This window comes from Euwallacea similis, chromosome 7 (genome assembly GCF_039881205.1).
Source record: "Euwallacea similis isolate ESF13 chromosome 7, ESF131.1, whole genome shotgun sequence".
In the NCBI taxonomy this organism is placed as follows: domain Eukaryota; kingdom Metazoa; phylum Arthropoda; class Insecta; order Coleoptera; family Curculionidae; genus Euwallacea; species Euwallacea similis.
The window spans coordinates 3,215,097-3,235,736 of record NC_089615.1 but is presented as its reverse complement, the minus strand read 5'-3'; the positions used below and the strand labels follow the sequence as shown (position 1 = coordinate 3,235,736).

General features: G+C 34.6%; 1 protein-coding gene across 2 annotated transcripts; it reads right to left on the bottom strand.

Moving 5' to 3' along the window:
• Positions 1-256: 256 nt before the first annotated feature.
• On the bottom strand, positions 257-20,307 carry Rfx (regulatory transcription factor Rfx). Of its 2 annotated transcripts, XM_066391837.1 has the most exons (14): positions 20,033-20,307; positions 10,265-10,422; positions 9,975-10,131; positions 8,228-8,327; positions 5,898-6,141; positions 5,553-5,669; positions 4,504-4,685; positions 3,962-4,264; positions 3,761-3,907; positions 3,539-3,696; positions 3,249-3,475; positions 2,820-3,013; positions 2,414-2,573; positions 257-2,359 (listed from the first exon to the last, which is right to left on the bottom strand). In XM_066391837.1, the coding sequence occupies exons 2-14, from the start codon at positions 10,388-10,390 to the stop codon at positions 2,219-2,221; spliced, it is 2,256 nt and encodes a 751-aa protein (XP_066247934.1). In that variant the 5' UTR covers positions 10,391-10,422; positions 20,033-20,307; the 3' UTR covers positions 257-2,218. The 2 variants fall into 2 exon arrangements, with proteins under 2 accessions (XP_066247934.1, XP_066247935.1); XM_066391838.1 differs by lacking the exon at positions 5,553-5,669.
• Positions 20,308-20,640: the final 333 nt, after the last annotated feature.

Sequence of the window (20,640 nt, the reverse complement as noted above, 5' to 3'; positions counted from 1 at the left end):
CCTAGATAACATAAGATATTTTATAATTCTCATAATATAAAAAAAAAATACTCACTCAGTCATTTTTTGTTACTGCGTGCATTTAATTTGTAATAATTTGAGATCCAACAATGCAGAAGTTCAATCCATTTATTCGACACCCTGCAGGCAATAATTATAAGATTATAAACGTTAAGTCTATAGTACAGAGTATGATATAAAGTCTTCTAGAGTTGATATTTTGAGTGTTATTGCGCAACAAAATAAAAACACAACATATCAAAGAACGCTATAATTATTAACCGCGTCACAACAATAAAAGTAGGGATCATACAATAAATAAACTTTTAACAAAATTGCAACAGGTAGTGAATACTAAAAATAACAAACAAAAATAAACTAATGAGATGTACGAGCCAATATGCTTACGAGTTGAATAAGCTTATACAGGGTGATCCGCGGTAGATGGTAGGTTACGTTTTACAGAAAACAGGACATAAGATCTTTTCGAATCTAAGCCTAACCTACCTTTAATCGCGTGTCACTCTTTATACATACAGTGTAGATGTTTTGGATTAAACTAAGATGCTGAACATATGCGGCCAAAATCTTTGGACACGTCGATTTTTATTTTTTCTTGTGATTTTTTTGATAGTAAATTCATGTATACAGGATAGTTTAAAAATCAGGTATGACCACCAACTTGTTTTTCAAATAGAAACACTTATTTTTTATTTAATTTTTGAATTCTAGGCAAAATTCTAAGTGTGTTTCATGTGCCTAAACGCAACAGGTCTCGAGAAATTTATTATTGAACATTGTTGACGTTATTTATTTACTATGCGTCCCAAAAAATTTCTGATTAAGTAGGCCAAGGAATACTGATCCTACTTTTGTCAACCGTATTAGCTTTTCTGATGAAGCTACTTTTATACTTAACGGTACAGTCAATAAACAAAATTATCGCTATTGGGCGCACTAGAATCCTCATTAAATGGAACCTCACACTCAATTTCCAAAAAGGTAAATGTTTGGAACGGAATAGTTGGCAACAGAATTTTAGAACCCTATTTTATTGACGGAACATTAACGGGTGAAAAGTATTTAGAATTGCTCATAGATCTTGTTGATTTATATCCAAATGAGAATCATTCTGATGTTCCCAGTGATACTTTATGATTTCAACACGATGAAGCACCTCCTCATTGCCACGTTGATGTTAGGGCTTATTTAAATGACATTTTTCCTGAACGCTGGATTGGGAGACGAGAGGTAATTGAATAGCCGGCGCGATCACCTGACCTCACACCTTTAGATTACTTTCTATGGGGTTATCTTAAAAGTAAGGTATACTTTAATTAACCAGCAACTATCGAAGTCTTCAAAGAAAGAATCCGTAAATGAAATAAGAACAATTACCCCAGCAATGCTTCAAAATATCAAACAGGAGTTCATTCATCGTCTTGCTTATTGTCAAGAAATAGGTGAGATCCAATTTAAACATTTAATTTAATTGTTGCTTGTTGTTTTATTTTGTATTAAATCGGCCCTTTTCAGGACCAAAGAAATTTTAAAAGAAATAAAAAGTTTTAGTTTTTGATATGTTCAATTATAAATTTCTCGAGACCTGTTGTGTTTAGATATAGGAGATGGTACATGAAACATACTTAGAATTTTGCGTAGAATTCAAAAATAAAATAAAAAATAGGCGTTTCCATTTGAAAAAACAAAATTGGTGGTCGTACCTGGTTTTTGGACTACCCTGTATACATGAATTTACCATTACCGAAAAAACCGCAAGAAGAAATAAAATTCGATGTGTCCAAGGATTTTGGCTACATATGTTCCGGCATCTTCGTTATATGGACTGTTCCATCCAAAACTTCCACACAGTATAGGTTTTTGTAGAAGCTCGAAAATTAGTAGGTAATTCCAAATTGTGAAATCCTGACATGTGAAATTATTCTATTGAGATATTCTGGTCTTATCCCTAGAACTTTAATAAACTAGGTAAATCATCGTCAAAGCGGGCAACAAACGACTTCAAATGGCTTTAGCTTCTTAAAAAAAGTAGGAATTTCTTTCAGCTCTTATAAACTGAGATAATAATAATTATTATTAAACAAAAATCAGCAATACCTACATGTACCACCTGCTAAAAACATAAAGATACTGGCTCACAAACATCAAACCTAAAATTTCTTTTCTCTGAAACAACTAAATCCCATCCAGAGTCAGACTAGCTGATTTTCTGCCGTTTAATCAGGTGGTCAGTCGGACTTACGCATTCCACTTTGGTAATATGCAGAGTTGATCCATTAGGTAAGGCCGGTTCTTGGCTCCCGTAAACGCTTAAGTTATTTTGCATTGCGTCTTGTTTCTAATGGTTAAGTTCATTGGCATCGAAGTTAAGAGTTAATTGAAAAAAACTTACAATGCCCTCAAGTATAACGGCTATAGGCACTACTCCTGTGGCTTCGGCTACTTGGTGCTCGATAAGATAGAACATGTATTCGTCGTAGAGTAGACGGATGAGGTGGAAAGAACCGAAACTAGCCGCTGATCTCAAGGTTAAGTCCCGTATTACCATTGAGCTAGGCAAATCATTATAATAAGTTCATTAGTTAATTATAGTTAGACTTCTTAATTTACAAAAATATATGAATGTATGCATAAACGGTAAAGCACTGAGGAAGTAGTTTATAGTATTTAAATGTTTTTCAAAAACCCAGTAATGTTGACCTCGGTTACTTAAATATTATTTTATTCAAAAAAAGTATGAAGCATTATGATTTTAATTGATTGTTTCTATTAAAAAGGCACGATTAATTTTTGCTTACCTATAAAAACTCCATTTCAATAGAAATTGCCTAGCAGCCTTTGAGAAACTCGGTCTCCCTTCGTAAGGCTTCAATGCATTCTTGACGACGTTTTTCAGCCAAGAAGCCCATTGCTCGAGTGAATTTTGTTGCTGCAAAGTTAGCTTGAAGTCGTTCTCAAATTGGGAGACTATTTCGTTGTCACATTGACACACCTTAGCATGAAAAAGGGCAATTATTTACGGTAATATCTACACAGGGTATTGCACAAACTTTACACCTCACATCATATGTGAACCAATGATAAAAAATTAATTGATAATTAATGAAATGCCAAAAAAATATCCGAAACAAATAGAATTTTCCTAAAAACATTTGAACTTTTTCCTTATTTTATGATACACTTCTCACCTTGACTTTGGAAGAACAGCACAAATACAACTAACTTACCCAAGATGCTTGCTCTCTGACGCTATGAAAGTCCACCCTATTTAAATCAGTCAGCATTTGTCCAATTTGATTCCCATTGTGCAGAACCGCTCTAGCGGCTTGCGCTAAATGATTTAATGATGTGTAGCGGCGCAAACTGGAACTGAAAGCCGACACAGCGGTCAATTTTATTTGAAGCATCGCAGAAGGGGCTCCTGCCATAGCACTTGTAAGCCAATTTTCTAAATCTGTCAAATAAAATAAACACGGTCCTATCTGTAAACTTATTAAGGGTTTTAAAGAAAACGTACTTTTGGCAAAATTCCTTATGGATTGTGTAAGGGTTGCAGGAATCGGCTTCAATACATCGGGAACCAACACCTGAATAAGGTTTTGGTAAAAAAACAAATCCACTTGCTTCATGAATAGCTGCACGGGTTCTAATGAGCATAACGAAAATAACTTGGATCTGTATATAAAATAAAACCATTAAAAACTAATTCTAATATTATTGCATTGTTAAAATAACCCACTTGGATAGATACTTCTCCTCTTCGCATTCATCCCCATTATTATTGTACTGAGAACGCCAGAACTCCCTCCACAACGATTCTACCGTGCTAAATTCCAAGCTCAAAATGGCGTCTAAAAAGGCCTCCAAATGTTCCCTGTAGATTGATCTAGGAAAACAGCGATTAATAATTCAACCAAATACACAGAACTTGAGAACTAACTTCAACGTATCCACATCTTCAAACCCACAATCCTCGGGTAAAGGCTCAGAAAACTGTATATCAGGAAATACTGGGATGGCATTGCTGCCGTCTCCTAAATAAGCAGCATGCTGCAACAAAGTCCCATTAAAGCCCTGCGTTTCCGACGAATCAGGGCTACGTTTGAACGGACGGATTGTGCCTTGCGCTTTACCGGAAGACGAATTCGAGTTCACTACCACTCTGTTGGAGGAATCCTCCGCATTCATCAATGGTGAGCATGGTTTCACTCGGATTCCATAATAGTGGTATTTAGAATTGCCCCTAATATGGTTGAGAATTGATAAGAAGACGTGGAATTTTCCAAATAGGAAATATTTTTTGACTTTGATCTTTTGTCATATCTGGAAAGCAGCTTTGATTTTGTGTCTTATAATGCTTTCTAAAGGCAGTTCATGTTTTTATGAGAGTGTTTGACTCATGTTGAAAAGGACACAACGTTTATATAGTCCGCCCAGATATACATTAAGGTCCTAGTGACATTCCTTGAAAATATTTCTTACCTAGTTCCCAAACGTCGAGTTTTAAGCCCCAAAAAAACAGATCTGATAAGTTTACCGAAAGATGCGGCATTGACAGGTTCTAGTTTATGGTCAGAGCAGTGTCTCAAATAGTGGGCATAAAGTGTGGAACGTGGTAGCGAAACGCCATCGGCTGTCTCATAGTTTTCCAATAGCCACTGCACCTAAAAAGTGATTTTAAAAAATTTCGTTGAAAACTAGAAAATAATCAGGTCTGAAATTTTGACAGAAGGGAGCAACAAATTGCTATAATACTAGTAATTGCCAATAATCTGCTACAATATTCTGATATTTTATTTACAATCATATGCAGTGCGGACGTAAATTTCAACTTTCTGTGAAATAAAGTTCAAAAAATATTGGAGAGGACCTTTACGATCGCACGGTATGTTGTAATGTTGACATTACTAACATCATTACAGATTGAGTAATGTCATATTACATTAAAACTTAGTAATTTAGAGCTCTTATGACCGAATAAATAAAAAAAACATGCAATACATACATTTAATATTAAGTGCATCTGTTTGTTTTAACGTGAAACTAGGTGGACCTTAAATTTTAAAGTCACTTTAAGAAGAAGAGGTGCAAATACTACTAAAATAACTAATAGTTTTCAAGAAAGTTGCTGGTCTATTGAAATCTGTACCAAGAGGAACTTAGTACTAAATATTAAACTCCAAAGCTCTAAAAAGATTCACCGGGTTTCTGAAGCAACTTACAGGATATTCAAGTTTTTTAAAATTTTTCGAGGACACTAATTGAAATTTCGGTATCTCTGTAATCTATTTCAAGAATTGGCCTCATTAAGAAAATCTGATTAATTGTTTTAGAGTTTAAAATATGGTTACTTGATACGTTTGATTAGCTCATTAATTCCACTTTGCTACCTGCAATAACCCTATACTCGCTCACAACACCTATGTTATTGTTACTACATTAGCTAATAAAATACAAAATAATCAACAAAAACCACTATGTCAAAACTGTTACACAAACAAAACATGAGGGATGGGAAGACGGGGACTTACGGTGGCAGGGGAAATTCTAGTGGCATGACCTAACGAAGAACTCAGATCATCACTGTTGGAAGTAACCGTCACCACTTGACCCCCCGCTTGTGCGGCGTTACTAGCAGCTGCATACTCCTATGCACCCAAGTTAGTAATAAATCATTAGGAAAAGCTCACGAAAGACAACATTACCCTATAAAAGGCAGAGCAATCGCTTACGGAATTTACAAATGTATGATTAAAAAAATAATAATAATCGAACTGCTACTGCTCTGCCTCAAGACTGTCAAATTATACCAGGAAGTAGTGTGATTAGTAACTAGTTTTAAGTTGCTGAAGTAAAAGAACTTAATTTATACTTACAGCACTGGCTGTTTGAGGTCCGATTCGAGTGGTAGGTATTAAAGATTCTGGGTCGACGGTATGTTGGACGACGTATTGCCCGGTAGTGGTAGAGTATCCCACTGTAGTGCCTGTAACTGCAGTTGTTGAGTTTCCTGTAGAGTTGGAGACAGGAGCGGCGTAGTACTGGCTCTGACCTTGGGTAGCATTTGCTATGGGATACAACGTGGTGGCGGAATCGCCGACAGTGTATACTGGATAAGCCCTAAATTCATGAAGTTTGTTATATCTCTTTTCAGTTTTACTTCAATTTCATTATTAAACGAAAATCACAGAGTATTGTTATACGGATTTTATTTTAAATTTCATCAAGTCAAGTTCGTACATGACTCGATTAAACGTCCACACATGAACTAAAAGTTACGCCAGTTTATAGCAGTCAAATAAAGTAGGAAAAATGCTTTTAGGACGTTTATTTTCGTGAAATGATATATTTCTCAACATCAAAATGTATTTAAAAAAAATAATTACCTATACTTTTACAATATCTGAATATAGGCGTAAGAGTAATGAAGCACGGATTTATAATAAAATTCACAGCTTGATTGTTGAAGAGGAATTGGAAAACTTAATTGATCCGCCACATACGTTTGATATTATTTTTCCGTTTCATGCAGTAGTAAATGTCTGTTACTGAGAACGGAAAACCTACAACGCAACTCCACAACTTCAATACTCAGACTCATGTTAATTTTCAATTCTCGGCATTTGCTGGGTGTTCGTTTTTTGAAAAGAATATGTTCTCTTTATGAAAACATACACTAAATCGGTTTCTGAAGCAATAACATGGACGTTGGACTCGGAAGCATATCAATACTATTTCGAAAGTTAAAATAAAAGGAAATATATATTCCTAAACTTACCAAAATGGAAGCATTTCACCAAATTGACTCATTTTTGTAAGAGACATTAGCTCAAAATAGACATAAAACTCAAATATTCTACGTTTGGAAAACTTGTATTAAAACTTGAAGCCCAGTTGTCATAGATACGCATCTGTCAGACGCTTCTATATCCATGGCACCCCTGTCAAATTGATATTATTTTAAAATATGCAACGAGCACGGTTCATGTGTTGTGGGTTGCGGAGAAATCATTTATAAAAACCGGTTTTCATGCCGAACTGGGGAAATGATTTAAAAGGTTTTTTTTGCTATCAAAAGATGTCACTATTCGCTAGAAAATTCACACAACACTTAACATATAAAAGTAATTCAAATAGCAACCTTGCAATGACGAATCTCGTAAATTATTTTATATGAATCGCAATTAATTCTTGATTCTTGTATATACTTATTCTCAAAACTGTCACTTCACGATCTGTGTTTGTGTTTGCTAAGTATAATTTTGTAGCTGAGTGACTAGTTTAAATGCATAATTTACTTCCTTAATTGTGTCTATTGATGCGATGTAGCCACTCAAAGCCGCACTTTTTATCAGAAACATACGTATCTTTTCTTTCTTAAAGGATTAGCGTTCTTGCAAGGTAGTAATAAAGAACGGATTCGAATTCTTTCGAAAAATCAGTGGGACGATCGAAATTGAACCAAACAAAACACAACTGGGACGAATCAATTAAAAATACATTTTGTGGTGTAAAACAACGTACATTTTGCAGAGAATAAAGCCCGAGGTGCTGTTTACAAAATTAAGGAAACTTATGCCAATTTTTTTACCCTACAGGGCTTTCAAAAATGACAAAAATTTTGTCATAGAGATATTTTCCGCTCCTGCAGTTTATTTTAGGTTTGAGATTTCTTTTTAAGATAGTTGATATCGGCATTGAAGGAAGCTAATGCCAATTGGGTCAGGGCAATAGAATGCAGTCAAACCTAGAATGTTCTGCCCACATCGTATAGATTCAAGACAACTTAACTGCTAACGAGAAGTTAGCAGTGTCTCGGATACTTCGAAGGAATTCTCTAAAGACACTGCAAACTAAACAGAGATCCAACCCTCTTGGGGAACTAAGGCTAGTCCAATTCCATCCAAGTCTGAAAGGTAAACCCTGGACCTCTATGGTAGTTATAGGATAGGTTTTTGATGGGAGAATTCTAACAGTTATCTAATAATAAGATGATTTTTTTCCTTATTTTTATTTTCTCACTTGTAATGGCAATATTTTTTATTACTTATCAGTATGTATTTAGGTATATTCATGCTATTAGCAACTGTACACAAATCGAAAGTTGGAAAGATTGGGTTTATTCGGATTATTGAAGGTATTGCAAATATACAAATAAAGTGACTAATGCAAATAAATGATTATCTAATCCTCAATGGTTACTTACATTTGTGGTTGTCCTCCATTGTTTTGTGAGGCGTAAATTTCTTGCTCGATATACTGAATATGGTAACTTTGGTGCGAAGCCACAGCGTCGCCTTCGGCAACTGAGGCAAGAAAAAAAACAATAAAAAATTTGTCCTGATACAGTCATGGATCGGCAAAGCGAAAAAGTTCATTACACGAGGTAAAACTTTTGATTATGACCCCAGCAGGGTAAGTTATAAACATTACAAGAAACCGTGCAAGTCAGGAATCCAATTTAAATTATTCGAAACGCCTCATCGTCAACTAATAAACATAATTCTCCAGAGATTACTAGCCCTTTGAAATCGACCCTCTCAATTACCAAGAATTAACCAGCTACCTGCTTATGAAATAGAAGCCGCGCGAATTGTAATTATAACAAACGTAGTGTTGCGAAAAGAACCCTTTAATTGACTTGCTTGGGAGCCCCTCATAAACCACCCCAATACGGATGCACCCCAAAGTGCGTTTGTCCGACAACGGATCAGCTCATGTACGGTTGATTGGACACGCGCCTGATGCACGTCATTCACCTGAACATATCAGATTATCGGTACATCAGACGTGTCTTATTTGATCATTGGATATTATGAAGTTCTGCTTGTGTGCGTTGGGGTGTAAATGTACTTTGTGTCTGCCATGATGTATTATTTAAGTGTTTTCATTATATCAATAAACGAGAGAATCAGCTTGATTGAGAATAGGGGCATTCAGACGGAAAAATAGTGGAATATTTCGGGTGTAGTTTTTAATATTTATTGCATTAAACTGATTATCTGTTTGTTTAGTATTTATCGTGGTTGTCCCTTTTAAGCGCCCAGAGGAACAAGAGAATGTACATAAGAAACATTTTCACAAAAAACGCGGTAAATATTTTCTCAGAACATAAATAAGGCCTTTTCATTCTCCCTAATGAAAACTGATTATGCATTTCAATTCTGTAAGAATATTACGAAAAGAACAATCTTAAAATATATACTATTTTTATTTCAGGATTTGGCTAAATTTCCGACTAAACTTTTAACTAACATTAAAAAACTTTTGTGGTTTATGTATTTATATCGTTCAATGAATTTATATGTTTAGGCTGAAGTTAAAATATATGTAAATTCAACATTTTGGGCCTTATTATGAATAAATTTGTAATTTTAGTAAAATTTGCCAATGTATATGAGTAATTATTCTATAATTTTATCCATAATTTTATAAAAGAAGTGCCGTCTTGATACCAATTTTACTCAAATCGACGCGACATCCCCTTTATATCGACAATGGCTTGAGTCGATCTGCCATCCAGACATGTTACTTTATTGTTTGTAAATAGGTATATTTGAATAAGGTACAGCAAAAAGATATCTTAGTATGGAAATAGTATATAGCGTAACTAGCAGGAAAAGTGACATATTCTCGGACATCGATGTAAATTGATAGCCTAGGCGACGCCGGACATCAGCGCCTAGGAATATGTTACTCTTACTATCACCTTCATTTTTGCAACACAAGATTAACTTCAAAAGTGTAGTAATCTGGAACAATCACTTTTCCGACATCAAAACACACTAAAATGTTTTCACTTCTACAAGGAATGAAATATTTTTTCGATTCGCATAAGTACAACCTTTTGCACTCAAATGCGCCACGAAATATATACTTTTGCGCACGCGAGTAGAAAAAATTGTTAACCTGTGAAGTATAACAACTTTCATACCTCATAATAAGAAACTTACCTGTAACTGTTATAAAGTGTGGAGGCGTAGTAGCGATAGGATCTTCTTGAGTTTCTGTTTCTTGATCAGCACCCCCTGTGCTTTCGTTGCTAGACTCACCGGCGTGCTCTAAAGCTATCACTGGAACACCATTCACCAAGGTACCACCTGCAGCACTCTGAAAATCAAATCCGGCACTATTAATAACTCTGAACTCAATGTGCTGCGTAACTGCATACTTGCTAGTGACGATTTCAGAGAAAGACGTGTACGAAAAAAAGACTTTCACTAAATAACAAGACGAAAATTACCTGATGCAAACTGGCCGGCAAAACGATGAGCTGAGTCGGTTGAGGCTGTTCGGGGGGCGTAGTCGCTGGAGCCGGCGTGGGCGGGCTACTGCCGCCCCCTGCTGCAAATCGAGCTGCGGTCGCCATGGATTCGTCTCCAGGGTTGCTCCTGCCGATCTCTGAAACGGCCAACGGGATAAGGGATGCTATATGCACACCACACAATGCGAATTCTTTCGAAATAAAAATGAAAACGTCGCTAATGAATGGCTCTTATTAAACGAGAATTTCCAGTAAATATTTGAGGGAAAGGTATGATGTCATTTTGTGTGGCGGCTTAGAGCTGAAACGCAAAAAGTTCTCGTTTGAAATGGCTTTTCAGAAGCTGCAAAACTGCGTAATTATTGGTGGAACTGGTTTATGCGAAAGTCGAAGAGGTGATGGATTAATTATGATGACAATACATTTTAGACTGTCATGTAGTAAAGCTGTCGTAAGACGTAAAAAGGCTTTTTTAGAAAAATTACTCGAGTTGCTTACCCGAATAATACTGGATTTAAACCCTGCATAACATAATACGTAAAAATTGCATACGAATTTTTAAAAATATGATCTTTCTATATTTGTTATGGCTTTTATACTCTGGACCCATTTACAATAAATGAAGAACTATTAGGAAATTTTACTCAATTTTCCATTTTTTCATAAACTAGTTTAAATGGTTGTCTTCTGTCCGTACAAATATTAACGTTTAACTGATTTATTGTTATTGATTGCCCAGATTTTCGACTCGTTAGAAACTTTTTTCATTTCATGCATTTATGAGACTTAATGTGTTCGATGAGGACGCACTTCACTCAAAATCACCTCGGTTTTTACACCAGGGGCGGACTAGCTTTAATAGAATACTGTCCATTTGTTTCACCTTGTGTGATATAAAGGTTTTTAATATTATTTTTCCATAAACTCAACACTAAGCTAAAAAAAGTACCTTTTTTAGTTTAGTGTTTTTAGAATGATAGAACCGACTGTTGTAGAGAATATACAGAGTATCTAGAAGTTAATATGTCAAATTTCAGGGTGTGTTTCCTTGATTATAAAGAAAGATGCATATAAATATTTGAACCTAGCAACCCACGAAATCACAGGCTGGGGCTCGGCATAGGAATCCAGACACCCTGTATAGGAAAGTAGACAAATCAAATAAGTGAAATATAATAGACACTCTCATATTTTTATATTGTAATAAAAATATAACTAGGAGAAATATTTGAACGATATTAGGAATGTAAATGTGTACTAACCTGGTGTTTAAACAATAATTTTAAGCACTAAATACACCAATAAGAAACTTGAAAAAATGATTATAACGCGTTGGTTTGAAAATGAACCCAAAATAAATATAAACAAGTAAAAACACAGCGCCACCGGGAAATGCACCCCCATGACATGTATCAGGTACGTAATAGCGGAAAAGGCCCTCGGGCACGTGCTCGACCATGAGGGAAAGTAGGGACGGATCGGTGAGTTCAGGTAGGCCAGGTGCGGCGAATTAACGGCCCGTATGTTTAAAGTTTTGCTTTATCATGTGACGGTTTAAGTAAAACTAAATTATATTAAACGTAAGATGCATCTTCTGGAAAAAATCTATCTTCATCATGATGTTTAACGGTCAATAATAATTCTGGGAAATAAAAAAAGTATTTCTTTAAACTTCTACAACAGTTACATTACTAGAATGTAACTAAAAAATTCTGTTATACATTTTCGACTGAATACTCAAATTTCACCTGATTTTTCACCTCTTCCCAGCCCGCCCATGTTAACCCACCTGTCTATGATTACTATTACGAAATTCAACCCCCACAGCCGATGGAATGGAATTAAAAAGGGTGCACGTCGAATATAATTGGCCTGAAGATCAGAAAAAAGTAGATATTCATCCACCTGGCAAGGATAATGATGGTGAGTCATTCATAAGCTGCAAGCCATGGGAACTTATTTTTGGGGTGGAATAACGTAATCCTTACACTGGGTGGCACCAAAATTTTGACTACTGGGCATTATGCAATTTGCAGAGACGGAATCAGGTTAGAAATTGAAATATAGAATATGTAGCCGAAATTATTCAAGAAGATGCAATATAAAAGTAATGGTGGTGATAAAGGTTTGATGTAGATCCAAGCCCTTCGTCCAGGTCACACAAAATATTTCTGAACCCACACCCATTTGAAACCTTCAGGGAAATGAATGATTTCATCGAGTGCCAAATAGTAAACATCATTTGATAGATTGATTCCATTTACGCATATAGGGTGTCAAATAGTATAGCATGTTAGAGGGTGAAAAATAAAAAAATAGGGTGATTGTCTAAAAAATTGTAAGTAAGATACAGGTGGTTTCACCTGTGAGCAAGCTTAAAATTTGGTGGGTCCAAAAATCTTCTTGGGACCCCAATTTAAAGACAATTAGAACCTATGAAATAAGAAAAAAAATGCTTTCACCCCACAAAATAATAATGAACAATTTTTTTACAAAATACCTTGAGTGTAATGGCCCTAGTTTTAACACCCTAGTTTCACGCTATACTCATTTTATTGGGACGCCCTGTATATGTCAAGGAGTGATATAATGCTGTAGATTTAAAATTTACTCATCAGGGATTTGTCAAACTGCGTTTCTTTACTTTTATACCACACATAACCAAAATTGTGCCCTTTTTTGGTTCATGGCACAAGAGCCTGATGTGGAGCCGAACACAATGCGATTCCAATAAACAACGGTTAAATAAGCCTCGAAGCGGTACTCGATATGAAGTGGAAGTAATAATATACCTCGTTGACAATGTTATATAGAATTTCTTAATTGTAATCATCAGGCTTTACCTACGGGTCCATGTAATCTCTTTTGATGGATCCGGGAGAAGTCAGCCGAGAAGGTGTATTGCTATAACGACACGCCATAGCAACGCTTGGGGAGTTTCACTTTCAACGCGGGATTCAACGAGATCAATGTGTTGACCTGCTTGAAAAATACGACAGGTATGATGCCTGGTATAATGCTGTTTTCGGTTTGACATGGAGATGATTTAAAGTAAACAGCAACAGCATGCGTCAAAGTTATACAGGATTATTCAAATTCTTTGTTGACCAATGAGAACTCGAAAACAGTAAGAGACATGAATTCGTTGAAATCAGGACAAACTTCCACTTTCTCAAGCCGAAAAAATTAAATTTTAACATTTAGAAACTGTAACTAGTTTCGGAAATTGCATCCTGAGCTCTCCGATCGTCAATTTATCTCATTCCGACTTGTTAAGAATGATGGCGAAATGTAAACCAAATGTTCGCTCGGATTTAGAGCTGCACCATTTGTGTCTGCATTTACCAGTTGAAATAGTAAAAATTATCATACTTACATTTTCTACTTGTAGCTGTGTCAAAGTTATATAGTTGAGAATAATCTTATATATTATGTTGTGCCATAAAAATTACGTTGCTAAATACCAGAGGGCCCGCTATTTATATCATGCATATTATCTTTAAGTTGTTTCTAATAAGGTACCAAAAATATATCCTATTTCAAATTTTAAAAAATCTCAGATTTCAGTAGTATTTAAAAAGTGCACTCTAACGTCTTTCTCGTTTAGAGTAAACCGATATAGCTCTAAGTAGAGTAAAAACTGCACTATCTAACGAGCTATTACTTTGTATTATCTGATAGTACGTACCCAAGATATTTAAGTATTTATCAGATAACATTTGGAGCTTTGTCTATCGAAAACTTTTAAAGATAGATAGTTTTTTATATATCAATTTTTTTAAATTTTTGCAGAAACCCAGCTGTATTATTTTATAGTTATCGATGGATTTCCTTCAGCCATTTTACATTGTTTTATAGTTATATGAGTAATCTTTTATGCTTCGAACATCCCAAAACGCGCAAAAGTATTTCAAAATTACTCAATATTGAATCTAAAACGGGTATCACAAAAAGGGGACTCAAGCACATAAAACACTTGGAAAATACAGTGCAACCACTGTCGCACCCAATCTCCTCGATGAAATGGCGGAAGCAGCAGAACCCCAACAACACTATCGTTTGCGAAAAAACTAACAGAACCTAATCGTCCACCGCTACTAACTGTACAAGGTAAAAACAGGAAAAAGGTTTATAGTGAAATATGCTAAAAGCTCCATTAAATATACACACTATGTCATATGGATTGAAAAAATGTTCAAAAAACTTTGATATTGACTAACTAGAATATTATACGTACTCGCTAAGTGAAGAAAAACCACATGCCTATGTGTTTCGAGGATTAGAGGGTCAATTAGCAAAGGAAAAAATAAAACAAGAACTTGCCCACGAGCACCAGTTAGCAAATAAAGAAATGCCTTTTATTTATTTAACAGATTTAGACAATTCAGTTACATTAAGAAAACTACATCAGCAGATAAAGACTAGATCAATTTTCAGTATTAGGATTGTGTAGAAAAGTGGGAAAAACCAATCAGAGCCCTCTCAGTATAGGAGCTGATCTGACTGTATGCTAAATTGCGAAGAAGGTATGGCTTTACTAATCAACAAAAAGATCAATTGCAAAAGATTATGGCAATTACATACCCAAATTGAACATGTTGTAGCCGAAATTCCCATGCTCAATTTCTGAGCTAACAACCTCGAAGTTTTCTTTCCATGTAACGAAGAGCCTTATGGATGGGTCTTTTAGATACCCGGCACAGTCTTCGGAATAACAGATGTCATAATCGTTGTAGAAATATACTGACAGATTTCATAGACATGCATGCCGAAATCCAGTTGTTTTTTTAATACACAACACATCTCCTCCCAATGGTTCAACCCCCACATTCATTGACCTAGCACTGACTCAAAGACTGATGTATTATCCGACTTAAGTGTTAAATGCGCCTTAAACTCAGATCATCTCCTCGTTCTCCTTCAATAAATTTCGGGAAAACTCCACAGAGTTAAGGAAATCGAAATAAAGATTAATAAACTATAAACAACAACTCATAGCGACAAAAGTTAAAAAAATCTAGTTCGATCTAAAACAAGAGTTACGAAATACAATGTCTATTTTCAAAATGGAACACACAATATATTATTCTTTTATTCGATGACTTCATGCTGACTTTAAAAAATATAAGGGTTTGTGTTATTATCTCTAACCGTGTTTATTGAAACAAAGTATGTATGTTCCATAAGGATAATGTGTAAAGCATAGAATTTACCACGATTTTAATAGGTAAAAGGTGTCAACTTCTTTATTCTCACTTATCGCAGAACTCATGAAAAAATGTAGCAGTACAGGGTGATTCGCAACGCAATAAACATAAAACAGGTGCGTTTAAAAAAGCCTCAAAACAATTCGATTTTTCATGTAAATATTTTTCTTATGCTTGTGGTTGCCGATTAGCAGTTGAGATACAACTAAATTCAGGTTTACGAGATTGGTGCGAACAAGAAATAAAACGATACCGCTTTATAATTTTTTTTATTTTGTTGTATGTAAAAATTAACAAACACTTCTATTTATATGAAACTAATTAAGTAGTAAAAAACTTAACACTAATGATGGTGTTCATTATGGCTCCTATTTTCCCCTACACATAAATGTCTTTTTTTATAATTGTTCATTTCTTATTGATGCGGTTCCATAAATCTTCCTCGGACACACCGAGCGTACAACATACAATTTCTTTCGACTCCCTCGCAGAAAAAAGTAAGATTTATTTAAATCTGGTAATCGCGGTGGCCAGTATTGAGGACAGTTATTTCCACTTCAGGACCTATCCATTAATATGGAAACTGCTGGTTTAAAATTTCTGAACATCCAAACTGAAATGCGGAAGCGTATCATCGTGCATAAACCATATTTCGCAGCGTAATTGTAAGGGCCAATTTTAGAGTCGCTCAGAAAGAGTATTTTGCAAGAAAAGCAAATAAGTTGCGTCATTCAAGCGGTTTAACAATCTCTGCCCACATATTTATTTTAAACTCGCCTTGGTAATGATGGCTTGGTTATCATAGCATACGGATTTTGATCCGAATATTCATAATAGCTGTGTAGTTTTGTCGTACCTCTCCTTATAAAGCATTTTCACCCATGACAAGGATGGTCCTGTAAAAATCAATTTTCTGATCTAGGACAAATTTACAAAAAATCATGCTTGGCTTAAAGTCTTGCGTTAACAGTTCTTGAACTTTTTGAAAATGATATACATCAGCAGATTACGTCTCGATATCGCTCACGTGTAATCGATGGACGTGGACTGTAAATTTCTGAAACATTCTTCGGGTACTGGTTTGAAGTTCATTTTCAACACGTCTAAAACGCGCTCTTCATTTCCTGTATTCACTGCATAAACGCGATGTAAATGCTTGTTGTTTCTTTGAAATTTCAATAGTTCATGACTTTCTCATTAAAAATATGCAAATCTGACCACCCTGTATATACATAACGAAAGCAGTGAAATAAAATAATAAACTAAATAATAAACACTAAGTAACTTGGCTAATATGTAACAAAAAAAATTTGCAGTGTTTTACCAAGTAACATATATGTTTTGTACATTTTCTAACTTGTGAGCACTTTTTTTGCTGGGGGTTTTCGCCATTTAGTCTTGTAGGCATAATTTTTTGCGATTTTGTTGAACTGCCAGATGAAAAAAACATATGTGCTATTATCTTTAATATTTTTCTTTTTACAGTATCAAGTGGGTATTTAGCAGTATTTGCTTCTAACTGGTTCTGTCGGTATAGTATGACAAAGAAAATTGTATCGTGCCAATTATGATGAGGGGAAAAAACACATTCCTCTGAATTAATGCAGTAAATTTTGCCTCTGATGATTGACACCATAAACAACCAAAGAAGTCACTAAACTTGCATGGAAACTGCAAGAAAAATCGACCAAATCCGATCTCTTGCAATTTGCAAGAAGCTTTCACGGAGAGATTCTCTGATTAAGAATGTGCATGTATTAAGCAATTTTTCTTGCAGCTTACATGTAACATGAATACGATCGATAAACATGATGAAACGATCAGCTGATCAAAACGGTGCATGCATTTGGCAATTTTTCTTGCAATTTGTATGTAATATGCATCATAGGACTGCCCTCTTGGAACGTGATATCCACTGCTACTGATTCATAATACATGCAATTTTATCAGGTACTTTTTATTGCACTTCTATTTCATATTAATATGCAGGGTTGTAATCTACATTAATTAAAATTATATCAAATATTATAAATATTAAATAATACTTATAAGATTTGAAATCAGAAAAATATGCCCATTTCTAAATGTTTCGAGAGATAGATCCATAATTAATTTTTGTACACCAAAATACCTCATCAGTCTACACTTTGGGTTATTGAATATTATACAGGGTGTTGCATTAAAAAATGCAAGTTTAATAAAAATAGGTGACAATTACCTGATTCTAAAAATATACAAGGTGATTCAAAAAGGTGGTACCAAATTTGAGGTTATAGGGAACATTGCGGTAAGGAATTTTTGTATATAAACCCCTAGTTAGAAATGACCCGTATTGGTCTTGGAGTAACTTTTGTCCAAAAACAATGTTATTTCGTTGATATCAAAAGACTTTGATGTTTCACTATTTTTTATTGAATGCAATTGATTTCATTGAAAATAAACACTTTTTTGTCCTTTAAGTGTTTATTAACTGCACTTCCTTCACATTATGTTAAAAATTGATTTTATTCGTGATCGCATCTATCTTTGCGTTTCAACCATGACAATGGTCGAGTTTACACTTGAAGAGTATGCAGACATGCATCATATTTATGGTGAAACGAGATGTAACGTTAGAGAAGCTGATGGGCTTTATGCTGAACGTTTTCCAAATCGACGACATTTTTGTCGAAAAACATTTCCGGCAACCCATTGTTCCAACCAGATAATATTATGTTTTTGAACAAAAAATGCTCCAAGGCCAAAACGGCTCATTTCCGACTAGAAGTTTATATGCCAAAATTTCTTTACTGCAATGTCCCCTATAATCTCTTCAAATTTGGCACCACCTTTTTGAACCATCCTGTATACATATACATTCATATTTCGTTCAGCCGTTTCTAAATCATTTACATTTATAAGTCATGAATATAACACATTTATAACACATAATCATGGTAACTGTGATTCAGTTTGGCCATCGATAAATGATTAAATGTTTTTGAATTATTTACATCTAAAAATGGTAATTATAACATTTATTAACACATAATCATAGTAAGTGCGACTCAGTTTTTTCACAGATTAAATGAGAAAATCATGGTTTCTTTATAAACGCAAATAATCCAAAAGCGACTCAACCAAATATTACCATAATATTTAAGGTGTTTAGAAGATAAAAGCCAATGTGGTAATCACAGATTCTTTGAACATAAATAAATCTAAGAGTAAGTTTTAAGGTAAAGAAATCAATAGGGTCACTCTGTTGATTTATGCATACAACTGAAAAGTTCATCTATGTAAACTTAAATGAGATGTGAACTCTTCAATCTTCAACTTAATACCTCAAAACTTGAGGAAAAAAAGATTTAAAAAATTGAACTTGAACCTTGATAGATCTTAAATCTATGGTTGGCTTTCTTTTTTGGGACGCCCCCAGTAGACTTTCAGAATTAGAAAAAAAATCTATCAAATTGTTAAAAAAAATGTAGGGTGTTTCATTAGGAATTACACAACTATATTTGATCATCATCCAGTAATATTTTTTGGCAATTTTGAAGTAGTGCTGTAACTTTTATATATACAATTTCTTCTCATCTCTAATACCTCACCAAAAGAAAGTCTAAATATATACAAAAATATATAGCATAACCTCATAAAGAGCATGAAAAAGTTAGGATAATGTACAGAAATACATTCATTTATCTTAGCTTGTTTTGGAGATATTTATTAAAAATCATCCTCAAGAACTAATCTTTCACACTTTGAATATGAAAAGTGTAGCATTTTTCAATACATTTTTATATGAAGTTCTGAACCTATTTTGAGGCTCTCAATATTTAGTTAAATTTATGGTATAATTTGACAATGAAGGTGTCTCTCAATTTTTTATATGAAAGTGACTCGAAAATGATCATGTTCAATCATATAGTTCAAAAGTGCATTTAGTTGAATCAGAAATGGTACTTGATTTGGGAAATTATAGATCCTAACTACGGGAGTTCCTTTTATACAATTAATTCTATAATAAAATATCTTCAAAAATAACTAACTGGGACAAAAGCCACTAAGCAGTTAACTGTAATTCACCCTACATAGGAAGCAAATTAGGGTAGGCAATTTAGCCTATTTCAAACGAAAGGGTGTATACTTAATTTAATGATATCATAGAAGCTTTTTCAAATAGAAGTACTTAACTAATCACATAAACATAATGAGGCACAGCAGGGAGCACAGCACCAAAGAACAGCTGGGAATTAGTAATAAAGTTTGCAGTGAAATAATCTCTAATTATTAAGAAAAACCTATATTTTGCTTCTTAGCTGAAAGCGTTTCTGCACACGTGCGAAACACTGGATTTCATGGGGAATGTTCGGAAAAGTGGCCATGTTTTCTAAATTAGTAATGGCAAAAATGTCACAGGAACTTTGGAATTTAGTAAAATACATCGCTGGAAGTAATGAGGTCAAGGGTGTGACAATAGGTAATGTAATGTAAGTAAATTCGATATAATTCTTTGATCTTCAAAACGATAAAAATTCATGGAAACTTCTCCATTTACCTGAAGTTGCTATGTTGTTGTACCCGTTGCTAGGCCGTCACCAAGGATACCAGAATGGAATTTCTGCTGTTGACAGATGCGGAACTCTGCCACCTAAATTCTATCCAGGTTTACAGCTTATTGCACAGATCCCGGTCAGTTATTAAGATTTGTTTTAATTACAACAATTTTTATATCCGCCTATTAAAGCAAATACTTGGCCAGTCAGTAGACCTAAATTTATTGACTATTTAAGATGGTGATGGAGTGGCAGGAGGTGGACGACAGCTGTGCCAGTGCGCGACTATTACAGAGCCATCCCGTGGCCGTGGCCCAATTGTCAGTTACTGAAAAGTGGGAAATAGAGGAAACTGTACGAGATCTGTAATTTAAATGCTTCTGATGGTATATTGTGATATTTTGAAGACATGAATATTATTCGTTGAATTAGTGTAATGCATATCTAAAGGGTGAAATAGGCGAAATATAAACCATTTATGACGTAAATAAGGGCAGATATTTTGAAAACAGAGAATAAAGGTAGTTATTATTTATTGTAAACAATTATATTAATAATCTGAATGACGCAATAGAGAGTACTTTCAAAAATTGATACATTTTGTTACTAT